Source organism: Mizuhopecten yessoensis, unplaced genomic scaffold (assembly GCF_002113885.1).
Source record: "Mizuhopecten yessoensis strain PY_sf001 unplaced genomic scaffold, ASM211388v2 scaffold2345, whole genome shotgun sequence".
Classification (NCBI taxonomy): domain Eukaryota; kingdom Metazoa; phylum Mollusca; class Bivalvia; order Pectinida; family Pectinidae; genus Mizuhopecten; species Mizuhopecten yessoensis.
Window position 1 is genome coordinate 6,408 of NW_018404500.1, and position 16,023 is coordinate 22,430.

Below are 16,023 nucleotides of genomic sequence, written 5' to 3' on the forward strand. Positions count from 1 at the left end.
AGTATAATATTGAGTTTCTATGTGGGTTAAAGTATAATATTGAGTTACTGTTTGAGGTATAGTATAATATTGAGTTACTGTGTGGGGTATAGTATAATATTGAGTTACTGTGTGTGGTATATTGAGTTTCTATGTGGGTTATAGTATAATATTGAGTTACTCTGTAGGGTATAGTATAATATTGAGTTACTGTGTGGGGTATATTGAGTTTCTATATGGGTTATAGTATAATATTGAGTTACTGTGTAGGGTATAGTATAATATTGAGTTTCTATGTGGGTTATAATATAAAATTGAGTTACTGTATGGGTTATAGTATAACATTGAGTTATTGTGTGGGGTGTAGTATAATATTGAGTTACTGTGTGGGGTATAGTATAACATTGAGTTTCTATGTGGGTTATAGTATAATATTGAGTTACTGTGTGGGTTATAGTATAACATTGAGTTATTGTGTGGGGTGTAGGATAATATTGAGTTACTGTGTGGGGTATAGTATAACATTGAGTTTCTATGTGGGTTATAGTATAATATTGAGTTACTGTGTGGGGTATAGTATAATATTGAGTTTCTATGTGGGTTATAGTAAAATATTGAGTTACTGTGTGGGCTATAGTATAATATAGAGTTACTGTGTGGGGTATAGTCTAACATTGAGTTTCTATGTGGGTTATAGTATTACATTGAGTTACTGTGTGGGGTATAGTATTATATTGAGTTACCGTGTTGGGTATAGTATAATATTGAGTTACTTTTAGGGGTATAGTATAACTTTGAGTTTCTATGTGGGTTATAGTATAATATTGAGTTACTGTGTTGGGTATAGTATAATATTGAGTTACTGTGTTGGGTATAGTATAACATAGAGTTTCTATATGGGTAATAGTATAATATTGAGTTACCGTGTGGGTTATAGTATAACATTGAGTTTCTATGTGGGTTATAGTATAATATTGAGTTACAGTGTGGGGTATAGTATTATATTGAGTTACTGTGTTGGGTATAGTATAATATTGAGTTACTGTGTGGGGTATAGTATAACTTTGAGTTTCTATGTGGGTTATAGTATAATATTGAGTTACTGTGTGGGGTTCAGATTGCAGAAAATTATTGAGCTACCGTGTGATTTTCAATATCATTTTTTGTTATAGTTACTTGTCTCTGAAGAGTTCTCTGCAAATTGATACCATGATATACAAATATTTTTTTTCATTCAATTTACAGGGTTCAGGGTCCATCAAAGTTCGGCAATTTCATATAGAAAATTGGACAAACACGCCAAAAAAGAAAATACATAGTATATTTTTATTTGTTAGAACAATGGTAACTTGATGAAACACGTTACTTTTATTATATGTTTCAGTTTGGAAATTTTACTTGGTATTTTTGCTGAAATTTAGAATGGATGTGGTCATATCTTTTAAGGAAATTAAGGGTCTGGAAAATCTTTGTTATGCCTGAGTTTTTTCCTGAAGAGTGAAGACTGCATCATCCGATGCCTATAATGGTGTAGTTTGGAGAGTGTACAGTCACAGTGGATGTTGTGACTAAGTACCAATTTGTAAGGTCACAGAGTAAGGGAGCTAATTGTCTTATTAGCTAGGGCTGCTTTACACTTCCTCTGCTATCTGTTAACGTTACAGTCCATTGAATTCTACATCAGATACAAAGTGGCCCACTTGTGTGACTGCCCCATGATTAGGCAGGAAGTGTGTACTTCCTCACTGGGACCTCTTCCTTCATTCTTAGAGTGTTCCAAGTGGGAAAGAATGGAAAGTCATTCGGGCATGAAGGTGTACATGGATTTTCTCAAAACGGGAGCAATATATAGTACACCTCCGATGGGTTTGTTTAGCACATATCGAAAACTGGAGTAAGATCTAGAGTACACCATTTGATGGGGTTTGTTAAGCACAAATAATCAACATTAGAGTCCCTTTTGATAGGATTGCAGTGAGACCAAGGTTAGTTTTATAATAAGAATACACTTTTTGTATTTATACGTATGTTTTGTCTAATTTTCGGAAGGAATTTGTCCCCATTAGTTAACGCTTGACTGCATTAAAAACATTGTTTTCTGTTTGATAAATTTGAAAAATCTTTATTGTGTTAACTTTTGTTTTCTCTCTGGTAAAGCTGACAAATTGTTTACATGCTGAACTTTGTCTTTGCTTTCTCTGATTAAATTAAGATGTGAAATCGTTTACAACCCAACTGATAATGATGCTTCTGATATCTTTCATTAAATTATAAACTGACAAACTGTTTACAGACCAGCTAACATTGGTTTTGTTTCCATTTGATTAAGCTGACAAATCGTGTACAGATCATCTCAATATCTGACAATGATCTTTAGTTTAGCCTAATTAAGCTGACAAATCGTTTACTGGGAAGGTGACGTTGACCATTTGTTTCTTTTGATTAAGATTACAAAACATTTTGATGCCTTGAAGTTGATCTTTCATTGCTCTGATTAAGTTATTTGCAGACAAGCAACATCAGTGATTGTTCTTTTATTAAGTTGACAAATCATTTACAGTTGACCTTGACATCTGACAGATCGTTTACAGATGATCTAAAGTTGATGATCTAAAGTTTTTTATTTTTAATCAAGCTGACAAATCGTTTACAGACAAGCTGACGATTATGTGTATATTAATGAGAACAGTGAATGTATCCATTAAAGAATGATTTAACTTGCTGGGCTGTGAAAGTATAACAGTAATTGTTATGATGATCGTAACTGGTGGTTGAGAGACTGTTTCATTGTACGGAGAACGTGTAGAAATGATTACCTATCTATAACTCTTCTCTATAAGAAATTAAACCTTTCACTCTTATGCAACTTTAGTAGACTCTCCCATGTATTGATCTGGATGAGTCAATTATGGTCTACAGTGGTAAAAGGGGGTAACAAGAACTGTAACAGGGTTTAGTGACCCACTGTCCTTAATCACGTCATTATTCTCTAACTACAATTAGCGCTAGATATGTAACAGACTTTTCATGATCCACCGTAGTGAAAAGTTGAACTAAATAAATTATTATGCGTACAGCTGATCCCGTCGGTGTGTAAGAAGCGATCAGAGGTGGTTAGTTTGATGGGTGGGTCTAATGAAATACATTTGTTTTTGAGGTAAAACCAATATGATCTAATGTAATTTGTAGATAAATGGATTCATTTTGCCAGTTGCATATGAAAATTGATAGAAATCGCATGCAACAGAGTACGTCATTTGTAAACACATAGAAGTTGTATACAATCTGCACATGTGTACCGAGTGACACTGTGGTGGCGAGTCCCTGCTGAGTGAGGTTTTTTGTTAGAATATCGTTTGATGTGGGATGAAGTGAGATAGTTTGAAGTGTATGATGATCTGTGTATGATGAATCGGTAGTAGCGTGTGCCTGTCACAGCAATTTTACTACGAAACTGGAAACTGAAATCGTAGCACCCAGATTAGCGGTTAATCGTCCTCGGTGGCTTGGAAGGTCATCCTGACGGAAGTGGGAATGGAGATGAACAACCGCAGAGGGAGACTTCACACATAATTCTTACTGTTAAACAAGTGCAGGCCTTGCGTGGTTAGCTGATCTGACACTTTCTAAGTATACACCTTAACAATACAGGGTGTATGTGTCGGGTATAGTATTTCCTGCGTTTGTAAGGACAGAATGTTCACGTGGTGGTGCAGGGTGTTATTCAAAAGACCAAGCCCCCAAAATGTTGTAGGTCACTTTTTTTTTCATTGAATTCAATCATGTCACATGTTTGCGATTAATTTTGTGTAAAACTTAAAAGATATTGAAACTTTTTGTAGGGGTGGAAATTAAGATGTATTTTATAAGACCAAAAATTATGCAGGTTTTATGTATCCTGCTTTCTTTCTTGACAGTCTACAGTTTTTGTCGAGTACTCCATTGAAGTTGAAGTGAAGTGACAAATATTTGTGAAAATCCTACACAGGACCAATACCTTAGGTGGTTGCATGTGCACTTGTGATTTATTTTTAATTTTAATTTTTTCCATAACAGTTGTGCACCTTTCTGATTCCCATTAATAAATTTTGTCCAAATATATATCCTGATTTATCCTTAAATACAAATTGATGAAACAATTTTTCTTTGAAGGGGAGGATGCCAGGGGGTATTAGTTAACCAGTGACTTATATAAGTTCCAGCTCCTCTTAAAATGGTCCATGTTAAAATTATTAATTTGGCTTTGAATGACATAGCAGAAGAAAATTTGGAAAAAAATTGAGAATTAATGGTTCATGTGGTCTAAGAAATGTTTCAACATGTCTCATTGTGAGTTTTAGTCTCACCCTGCCAAACCTGATTGTAGTTAATTCATGGTGACTGTGGAAGAACCAGATTGCAATGGTGACTGTTTTAGTGGATATTGTACTGGTGTAGTTGTAGGTGAAATACTGGGAGAGAAGTGGAGCGATCACTGTGCCAGCTAAGTACACAGTAGCAGACATAAACCCTGTACATGCTTCTCTATTGTGTGAAGTACGGGCAAATATATAGCCACTTTAGCTCAATGGCCTCAGAGAAATGCATCTTTATGTAGGAAGACCCACTCAGTTTTGATTATGGAAACTTCCATCAGGTTTTTACAATAATTGAAGATGTTGATATCATAGTTAGTTTTAACAGTGATTTACTGGACGTTTGACTTCAGTCAGCACTTGACAAGTTATACAATGTTCCTTGTCTGATCTTGCCAATGACCTTGATGTGTCTGGTGTAGGATGCACTTCTTCCATGTACTGCTTCCCTGTATCAGCAGGAGTCAGAAGATCAGACACAATTTTGCATTAGCACATATTATGAAGGTTGTTTGTAATTAAATTGAATATCGTTTATTTAAAAACTGGCACAATTTATACTACAATGCACTATTGTTACATATACTGTGTGACTACATGCACGTCTTTCAAGTGACGCATTAGCTAATATGATTTACATGTGTTTTAGGTCCTATATCTTGACTTTGCAATTAATTTACGAGCTCTGTTTCCCCTATATTGCATATGTTTGACCTACTGCCTCGCACAATGTCGCTTGTGTTTTATTATCTTCAGTCGTATTTTCGGACTACCTGTTGCTCATCACTTCTTGCTCATTGTAGAACTTTCCCCATCTGTCAGACACGGAATCTTCAGCTCAATTTTATACAGTATTTGTCTCACCTGTGTTATATGAAAATAGCTGCAGTGTCACTACATAATGTTTTAATCAGTCTTTCAAATTTAATTTGGAAAAATTTGCATACACTAATCCTGTGGTTGTTTCCTTGTTTTCAAGGCTCATTAGAAAAGTTTGACGGGATCTAGGCAATAATGCTATCATAATGTTGATGCTAGACAGGAAAAACAGAACCAATCGTGAAAGACCGTTGTACGTATCACAATGCCCTGTACCACTGCAAATATTGAAGCTACACTTTAGAAACTGATTTTTATGGCATAAATAATGCTTTGATAAATACTTTCTGCCAAGACACGCATACCTTACAGTGACTTCATGAAAAAGTGATAAAAAAGAAATAAACAAAAACAGAGTTCTGAATGTAAAAATCTGATGGGGCTAGACCAGGATTTTCTAGTGTCTTTCCAGCAGTGGGACAGAGATCCATAACAGTGTGCCATGGCGTTTCCTTCCCCTCCCAATCACTTGGGTGTATTGGTAGTCACAATTTATACCGATGCCAATGTATGACCCCAGGCAGTAGTCTTGACTGGGATTGGCAAAGAATTTGAATCTGTCCTTGTGTTTTATGACACTTTAATAATGATTGTTTTAAAATGGCAGTATGTGGAGACTGGAAATCCATTTAGACCTTGGAAGATTGCATGGCTCTCATATTACCATGGTAACATAATACCGTGGTAACATATTACCATGGTAACATAATACTGTGGTAACATTCGATCTCTATTATAATACACACACATATATGCACCTGGATCTTCTGTTAAGCATATCATGAAGTGTTCCATTTCTGTTGTGGAGAAAGAAAAAAAATGGGTAGGAGATGTGCTGTCTTAAGATTATGATTTCCATCTTAAACTTTTACTTAAAGTTACCATGCAATATTATAATCCAAAATGGCAAGCAATGGAATGACATGGACAAATTTAAAAGCTGTTATGATTAATTGTAGAAGAAATACATCTTTTTAGCTCACCTGGCCCGAAGGGCCAAGTAAGCTTATGCCATGGTGCAGTGTCCGTCGTCCGTCCGTCCGTTGTCCGGTGTCAATATTTTACTTTAAACAACTTCCTTCTTAATAACCGAAAGGCCTAGGGTGATGATATTTGGCCAGAAGCAAACTAGGATGATGGGCTACCAAGTTTGTTCAAATAAATGACCTTCACCCATTTTCAAGGTCACAGGGGTCAAATATGTTAAAAACTTTAAACAACTTCTTCTGAATAACTAAGAGGCCTAGGCTAATGATATTTGGCCAGTAACATGCTAGAATGAAGGGCTACTAAGTTTGTTCAAATGAATGACCTTTACTTATATTCAAGGTCACAGGGGTCAAATATGTTTAAAATCTTTAAACAACTTCTTCTCAATAACCGAAAGTCTTAGTATGATGATATTTGGCCAGTAGCATGCTGGGATAAAGGGCTATCAAGTTTGTTCAAATGAATGACCTTTACATATATTCAAGGTCACAGGGGTCAAATATGATTAAAACCTTTTAACGACTTCTTCTAAATTAGCCAAAGGCCAAGGGTGATGATATTTGGTCATTAACAGGCTGGGATGATTTTTTGTCAAAATGAATGGCCTTCGCCCATATTCAAGGTCACAGTGGTCAATATATGTTTAAATCTTTAAATGACTTGTTCTGTATAACCATTAGGTCCAGGGTTATGATATTTTGCCAAAAGCATGCTGGGTTGGAAGACTTTAAACTCTGTTCAACCTAATGTCCTTGTTCCACATTCAAGGTCACAGGCGTGATATGTTCAAATCTTTTAATAGGTTCTTATGAATCAAACACTGATATTCTGCCTGTAGCTGTATTTTAGTCCACTTTTAAGATTACAAGTGTGAGATTAATACCAGGTGAGCGATTCAGGCCCATTGGGCCTCTTGTTTTAAAATATCAGATTAAAGTTTATAAAAAATCACAATATTAGGCACAACTGTTTGACCTCTGAACTCTTAAAACAATCCAGACTTGAGATCTATGTCTGTATGCTGTTTGTCTACCTGTGCTCTTGTTGTTACGGTGGTGCCACCCCTTTAGCTGCGGAGTGGCAGTTTCTGGGCTGATTCGGCAGGAGTGGTAGACGATTGCTCACGGAAGGAAAGAGTTTATGTGGCTTGTTTAACTCTGTTAATTTATTGTGTAACATGTTAACGTATTTGGGAAATAATTCAGCTTAAATCCAACCCTCTGCTTGCTGAGCTCAACACAAGATTGGAAAAAGATGTCTCCAGTATCTGAAGAAGGTGCTATCAGTTAGTATCTAGCCCCATCAGTACATCATCCAACGTAATGCCTCAAGGTAGTTGAATTTAAAACCTGGTATATACGATTATAATTAATAAAAGCAATACAAAAAGAGGGGTATTTGGGATGTGAGCAGGGGTCAGGAAAAACCACTCCCTAACCAGTCCTTAATTAAACACAGCTGCTTGCACCGGCAGAGGGGATCAAACATTTGTAAGCCACAAAGTAAAAAATTGAAAAGCTTCTAGATCTTACTCATCTTCGGTATTACACATGTGGTTGTTAGTACTGTGGTGGCTATACCCACACACAAACAATGAACCTACAATATGTCTATATACAACTGTGGTAAGTAAATTAGTCCCACACTTCCGGCAGTCCTCTCAGCTCTATTTCTGACCTTGACAAAACAGAAAATAACAGGAGAGTGTGTAATATATGCCCAGCTAATGGATAGAAGTGTGTTTATGACTGTAGTAAATTTATGATAAGTGTCCGGTGAAGCGTGTGCTAGTGTGTGAAGATGTGTGGGAGGGGCAGGTGAATTAAGTGACCAGGTATATACACTAACGAGCCGCTGTCGACCCACAGGTGTATATATGTACATACAGAGTAAGGCATGGTGGGCAGTACATTTTAATTACCTGCAAGATGACTTTACAATCCTACAAGCTGTGCCATATACACAAATAAAAAAGCGATTTCTGACAGATCTATTATATCACCATTAACGTACTATGATAAGATTATTGCCGCAAATTGGCCCACACCACAGTCAGTTTGATGTCATGATTACATAGCAGTAATGCTGTATTTGATGATAGTAAGGAAGCAAGGTGGGCCCTGTTTACCGTCCTGTCCACAGATCAGGGGTCAGTGTACTTCCGGCTATAACTTGCTTAGTTGTACCCGAGCTTTTGACAAGTCTGGTGAACCACATGGCCCTGTTTCAATGCAGTTTATGGAGCAGTCACAGAAGGTGTGATCTGACAATAGGGGTCAGCCAGCCACAAAGGGCTACCAATTGCTCCTTAAAGGGCCTCGGAAGTGGCCCAGTCTAAGAGGAAGGCATTCGCCTATATCATCTAATTTTATTCCCACTTGAACATGATCCAAAGACAAGTTCACTGAAAAATTGAGTCTGATATGATTAAACTTTTATTACACACATTGATTGCCTCCCAACGTAACTTTTGAATCTGGGGAAGCTAAAGGGCCTGTCACACACTACCGATGTACCTCGGTGGAACTAAACCGGAGCAAAAAATTAACAACGGAGAGAAAATCATCAGAGCTCCGGCGAGAAAACACTTGAAAAATCAAAATTGACCGTGGCAATACTGATGTAGTACAGCTTTTCTGTTGTGATACCGTTGTTCTATTGTTGTCCTGCCGATGTAAGAGCTGATGTGCCACCTTAGTGTTACCATTGTGCCGCCCATGTTATACAGAGGCGCCGCCACTGTTGACTGGAGCTATATCGGAGTGATACTGTTGCGCATCACTAAGAGTGGTAGTACAAGCGATGCGTCAGTGCTACTTCGGTGGTATTCAGTAGTACTACGGTATCACATCAGTAGCAGTAGGGTACACATTGAGGCCACCAGAGAGCTGCCGATCTATTATTGGGTGCTACTGGTGCTCTACCGACATTAACGAAGCCATATCGTAGTACTGCTGATGTAGTCCTGTCATTGCTCTGATCTGACAATGGACCGACGATGTACTACCGTTCTTAGCGATGTGATACCGTTGCGCTGCCATACTACACCGATCCCCGAAAATCACCAAATTTGTGCTCCGGTCTACCTCTACTGGTGACCCAAATCAGCTAGGTGTGACAGGCCCTTAAACTTGATGTTTGTAGGTCAAACACTAGTACTGTGGACTTCTACGAAACTTATCTAGGGGGACACCATGGACACAGACACTGTACAGTACTTTATGTTATAACTTATACAACATGATTTTTAGCTCACCTGCCCGAAGGGCAAGTGAGCTTATAATGCCATGGTGCGCGTCCGTCGTCCGTCCGTCGTCAAGGGCTACCAAATTTGTTCAAATAAATAACCTTGACCCACTTTCAAGGTCACAGGGGTCAAATATGTTAAAATTTTCAAACAACTTCTTTTCAATAACCAAAAGGCCCAGGGTACTGATATAAGGCCTGTAGCATGCTGGGATGAAGGGCTACCAAGTTTGTTCAAATGAATGACCTTGACCCACTTTCAAGATCACTGGGTTCAGATGTATCTAAAATCTACAAACGACTTCTCCTCAATAACCAAAAGGCCCAGTGTGCTGATTTTGGGTCTCTAGCATGCTGGGATGAGGGACTGCCAAGTTTGTTCAAATGAATGACCTTGACCAACTTTCAAGCTCAAAGGGTTCAAATGTCTTTAAAATCTTCACCAAAAGGCACAGGGTACTGATATTGGGTCTGTAGCATGCTGGGATGAAGGACTACCAAGTTTGTTCAAATGAATGACCTTGACCAATTTTCAAGGTGACAGGGGTCTTAAAATCTTCAAACGACTTCTTCTCAATAACCAAAAGGCCCAGGGTACTGAAATTAGGCCTGTAGCATGCTGGGATGAAGGACTACCAAGTGGGATCAAATAAATGACCTTGATCCACTTTCAACCTAATGTCCTTGTTTGACAATCAAGGTCACAGGCGTCATATGTTTAAATCTTTTAATAGGTTCTTATGACATCTTATGATTACAAGTGTGAGATTAATACCAGGTGGGCGATGCAGGCCCATTGGGCCTCTTGTCTACTTATGTTGAAATAAATAAATAATTTAAAAATGTTGTATTTATAGTTTAATACTGAAAAGGCAGTGTTAGTTTCTGGGTAATGCCCATTTCCAGTATTTATCAGAAGTACAGCATGTCAGATCTAACAATAACAACACTTCAAGAATACTGTCCCATCTTGTATATTTGAATTAACAGGAAAATAACTTTGCTTGAACTAATGTTTTATGTATCACAATGTTCTTGATACAGATAAAAACAATCAGAAACAAGCTCTTGTAAGATAATCAGGTCACATTTTTAGCTCACCTGGCCCAAAGGGCCAAGTGAGCTTATGGCATGGTGCAGCTTCCGTCGTCCCCAGTTGCTATGAAAAATTGATGGCATCATCACTGTATGACTTACTTTTAGCTCATTGCTACTAGTTAGGACTACAATACAGATTCAGTGTGTGAAGAGAGGTATTTCTTACTTAATAATTACATGTTACAGTATCACTTTTTAGCTCACCTGCCTCGAAGGGCCAAGTGAGCTTATGGCATGGTGCAGCGTCCGTCATCCGTCCGTCCGTCCGTCCATCCGTCAACCCTTCGTCCAACGTCAATATTTTACTTAAGCAACTTCTTTTTAAGGCCTAGGGTGATGATATTTGGCCAGGAGCAAACTGGGATGAAGGGCTACAAAGTTTGTTCAAATAAATGACCTTCACCTATTTTCAAGGTCACAGGGGTCAAATATGTTAAAAACTTTAAACAACTTCTTCTGAATAACCGAAACGCCCAGGGTGATGATATTTGGCCAGTAGCATGCTTGGATGAATGGCTACCAAGTTTGTTCAAATGAATGACCTTCATCCATTTTCAAGGTCAAAGGGGTCAATTGTCTTAAACAATCTTTGTACAACTTCTTCTGAATAACCAAGAGGCCTAGGATGATGATATTTGGCAAGTAGCATGCAATAATGAATGTCTACCAAGCTTGTTCAAATGAATGACCTTGACAAATATTCAAGGTCACAATGTTGAAATATATTTAAAACATTTAAACAACTTCTCAATAACCACAAATCCTAGGATAATGATATTTGGCCATTAACAGGCTGGGATGAAAGGCTACCAAGTTTGTTAAAATGAATGACCTTTGCCCATATTCAAGGTCACAGTGGTCAATATATGTTTTAGATCTTTAAATGACTTGTTCTTTATAACCAAAAGGTCCAGGATAATGATATTTTGGCAAAAGCATGCTGGGTTGTAAGTCTATAAAATTTGTTCAACCTAATATCCTTGTTCAAGTCACAGGCGTCATATGTTTAAATCTTTTAAGGTAATAGGATTGTGTCACCATTTCTCAGTAGAATTTCTTCCAATTTTGTAGTTATATTGCGTTGAAGTAAAGAAAATTTTCTGCCACAAAAAAAATATAGGTTGTCAGAATTTAAAGGATTTGAAATGAAAATTTATGTAAAAAGGAGTGAGTTTTGAAAAAAAAATGAAATACACGATTTTTGGCAAAATAATGTCAATGAAAATGATACTGACATTGATTAGTATTGCATTAATGTATATCAATTTAATAAATGCTGAAATTGTGTAAAATTAATTATCTATAAACGTTTAAAAATTGACATTTTATAATAAAACCATGTACATATATTAATTGCATGTAAAGAGTTATCGTTCTTGAAAAACTTCACAGTAGTGAAATAGGTAGCCAGGTTCCTGAAGTACAGAAAAATGGACACATGTGACTCATTGATAAAAAACAACTGAATTAATGCCTGGATTGCTTTGAAATACTTTAATATTGAGAGAACACACTGTTCTGTCAATAATAAACATGCAATATTTATCAGTTTAATATTAAACATCAGAATATGCGGAAATTGTGATACTGTCTAGATCTCCGTACATTGGATTTTCAACTAGGGATGCACTTCCTATTTCCGTTTATCAATACACTCCTATGACCTTAATAGATTCTTATGAAACAAACACTGATATTCTGCCTCTAGCTGTATTTTAGTCCATGTTTAAGATTACAAGTGTGAGATTATAAATACCAGGTGAGCGATTCAGGCCCATTGGGCCTCTTGTTTATTTGTCTAAGGGACTCGCAACAACAGCATGGAGGATTTCACTATGTATTTCTATTTAACGATTATTAATTGATCATCGGTTAGTTAATGGTAAATAATGATTGATCATAAAATTTCAAACGATTCCCAACACTATTAAATACAAGTATTTGTCATTTAAACAGGGATTTGTCTTGTGGGGCAAAAATCCCAGGGGAAGTTTGGACAGTGATTAACCGGTTTCGTTATATGGTTGGGTATGTAGGTTGTCTGTGAACAGAGGATGGACTTTGAACAGAAATATGTGTTACATGTATAAGAACTTGTTTGTGGACCTATAGCTGAAATAGGACAGGACAAGGATACTGTGGGGTATATGGGGGTTGCCAGTTGTTCCTGGACAGGGCTGGGATACTGTGGGGTATATGGGGGTCGCCAGTTGTTCCTGGACAAGGCTGGGATACTTTGGGGTAAATGGGGGTCGCCAGTTGTTCCTGGACAGGGCTGGGATACTGTGGGGTATATGGGGGTCGCCAGTTGTTCCTGGACAAGGCTGGGATACTTTGGGATAAATGGGGGTCGCCAGTTGTTCCTGGACAGGGCTGGGATACTGTGGGGTATATGGGGGTCACCAGCTGTTCCTGGACAGGGCTAGGGTACTGTGGGGTATATGAGGGCCAGTTGTTGCTGGACAGGGCTGGGATACTGTGGGGTATATGGGGATAACGAGTTGTTCCTGGACAGGGTTAAGATACTGTGGGGTATATGGTGGTCGCCAGTTGTTCCTGGACAGGGTTAAGATACTGTGGGGTATATGGTGGTCGCCAGGTGTTCCTGTACAAGGCTGGGATACTGTGGGGTATATGGTGGTCGCCAGTTGTTCCTGGACAGGGCTAAGATACTGTGGGGTATATGGGGGTCACCAGTTGTTCCTGGACAGGGCTGGGATACTGTTGGGTATATGGGGGTCGCCAGTTGTTCCTGGCCAGGGCTAGGATACTGTGGGGTATATGGGGGTCACCAGTTGTTCCTGGACAGGGCCAGGATACTGTGGGGTATATGGTGGTCGCCAGTTGTTCCTGGACAGGGTTAAGATACTGTGGGGTATATGGTGGTCGCCAGGTGTTCCTGTACAAGGCTGGGATACTGTGGGGTATATGGGGGTTGCCAGTTGGTCTTGGACAGGGCTGGGATACTGTGGGGTATATGGGGGTAGCCAGTTGTTCCTGGACAGGGCTGGGATACTGTGGGGTATATGGGGGCCGCCAGTTGTTACTGGACAGGGCTGGGATACTGTGGGGTATATGGGGATAACGAGTTGTTCCTGGACAGGGTTAAGATACTGTGGGGTATATGGTGGTCGCCAGTTGTTCCTGGACAGGGTTAAGATACTGTGGGGTATATGGTGGTCGCCAGGTGTTCCTGTACAAGGCTGGGATACTGTGGGGTATATGGGGGTTGCCAGTTGTTCTTGGACAGGGCTGGGATACTGTGGGGTATATGGTGGTCGCCAGCTGTTCCTGGACAGGGCTGGGATACTGTGGCGTATATGGGGGTCACCAGTTGTTCCTGGACAGGGCTAGGATACCGTGGGGTATATGGGGGTCACCAGCTGTTCCTGGACAGGGCTAGGATACTGTGGGGTATATGGGGGTCACCAGCTGTTCCTGGACAGGGCTAGGGTACTGTGGGGTATATGAGGGCCAGTTGTTGCTGGACAGGGCTGGGATACTGTGGGGTATATGGGGATAACGAGTTGTTCCTGGACAGGGTTAAGATACTGTGGGGTATATGGTGGTCGCCAGTTGTTCCTGGACAAGGCTGGGATACTTTGGGGTAAATGGGGGTCGCCAGTTGTTCCTGGACAGGGCTAGGATACTGTGGGGGATATGGGGGTCGCCAGGTGTTCCTGGACAGGGCTAGGATACTGTGGGGTATATGGGGGTCACCAGCTGTTCCAGGACAGGGCTTGGATACTGTGGGGTATGTAGGGTCACAAGAAGCTCATGTATACATTGGTTGACTGGTGACATACAACAATGTAATGTGATGTATACATATACAGTTGACAGTCGGGGGTGGCGGTCATACTTGACTGGACCCCTGAATTAGGTGAGTAAACATCAATATGTATACCAAGTGACCTGTCCCTGTGGGTATTTTATTGTGCTGGTCAAGTTGCTTTCAAGACTGATCTGGGAGGTCTATATACCTATAAATGTGTCTCCCACGGGCAGGTTTTATGTCACATCCCCTAGCCCCACGCCAAGGATGATCATGGTCCCTGGGTCAACTATACCTGCTCAGATTCCAGCTGGAAGGTTGGGACAGAATTTAAGTTTAAAGTTTAAGGTTTTGAATATTAAAAGACTTTAGCTGAAATATTGCAAGTTAAGGGAAGAAAATATTAACTGATGTTAAAAATAGTTCCTATTGTATGTAATAAGGTACCTGATGTCAGGGACTGTCAATGTTCTATGACTTGTGTAAGGTTGTACACCCACACTCAAATGGAACTAATGAGAAATTTGATATAGGAAACACTGCAGCCAGTCCGTAATGATAAAAAATATCTTGTGCTTTTTCCTGTGAAGACTGATAGCCATTGATAATAATAAATCTCGGATGCTTTTTTCCCTCTGAGAGTGTCATAATCACTAAATGCTGGAACAGTGTCTATGACATGTTGAAAGTTGTTGAATCATCCCCAGAGGTCCATCATGACTAAGTCTGCACCAGGTCAAACCGGGGACCTCAAGGTTCGGGGTGTTGTGTTGCACCTTGGTGCACCCGAACCCAAAGTACTGTACGAGACAGTACATGGGGAACAGATCATGGTTCTAACAAGGTTTCTGTGACCTTCACTTACGCAATCGGAGTGGCCATTATGCCTGCATGATCAGCTGGGTCTGTGTGATTGTTTATGTAAACCAAATGCTGATAATTGGGCAGTCGACTTACCACTGGGTACTGACGTGATGGATAAGATGCGGTCCAGGATGTGTGTGATTTACTGATTTATGAGTCGGTGGCACATGGCCAGGCCAAAAAAAAAATCAAGCTTGCTTAGTCATAATCGTACACCAAACACATTTGATACATTTCAATGCTCAGTAATTTGTAGGTAAAAAGAAATCACAATTTTTAAATGGTTAATGCATATGATAGATAATAAGAGCACTTGCCAGGTTGATTCGTGTAATATTAATATCAGCCTTAAACCTGACATTATGGCTTAAATCTCGCGCTAAATTAACCATATATTCAGAAAAGTTATTGTTTTATATTTTTAAGTAAGAAATGAATAACTCATGAAGTTGTTTTATCAATACAGAAATTTGTAATTCGTCCGTTCGTCCGTCCTCGTCCGTCAACTTTTCCTTTAAACAACTTCTTCTGAAGAACGGATAGGCCTAGAGTCATGATATTTGGCCGAAAGCTTTGTTGGTAGGAGCCCTACAAAGTGTGAGAACGAAAATGACCTTGACCTACTTTAAAGGTCACAGGGGTCAAATATGTCAAAAACTTCAAACGACTTCTTCTGAAGAACTAAAAGGTATAGAATCTTCATATTTGGCTGATGGCTTCCTGGGATGGAGCTTAACAAAGTTTGAGAATGAAAATGACTTTGACCTACTTTCAAGGTCACAGGGGTCAAATGTGTCAAACACTTCAAACAACTTCTTCTGAAGAACTGAAAGGTAT

At 39.2% G+C, this 16,023-nt stretch overlaps 2 protein-coding genes across 2 annotated transcripts in view; one reads left to right on the plus strand and one right to left on the minus strand.

Moving 5' to 3' along the window:
* Nucleotides 1-12,684: 12,684 nt before the first annotated feature.
* On the minus strand, nt 12,685-15,204 carry LOC110445749 (36.4 kDa proline-rich protein-like; the record flags this gene model as incomplete). Its single annotated transcript, XM_021490521.1, has 3 exons — nt 15,188-15,204; nt 13,270-13,611; nt 12,685-13,023 (listed from the first exon to the last, which is right to left on the minus strand). Coding segments are annotated over exons 1-3 (698 nt in total), but the record flags the coding sequence as incomplete, so codon positions are not given.
* Nucleotides 15,205-15,305: 101 nt separating this feature from the next.
* Nucleotides 15,306-16,023, plus strand: part of LOC110445750 (RING1 and YY1-binding protein-like) — a 52,991-nt gene continuing 52,273 nt past the window's right edge. Inside the window, exon 1 of the mRNA XM_021490522.1 lies at nt 15,306-15,319. Coding sequence (XP_021346197.1) covers nt 15,306-15,319 — 14 coding nt within the window. The remainder of the gene's footprint in view (nt 15,320-16,023) is intronic.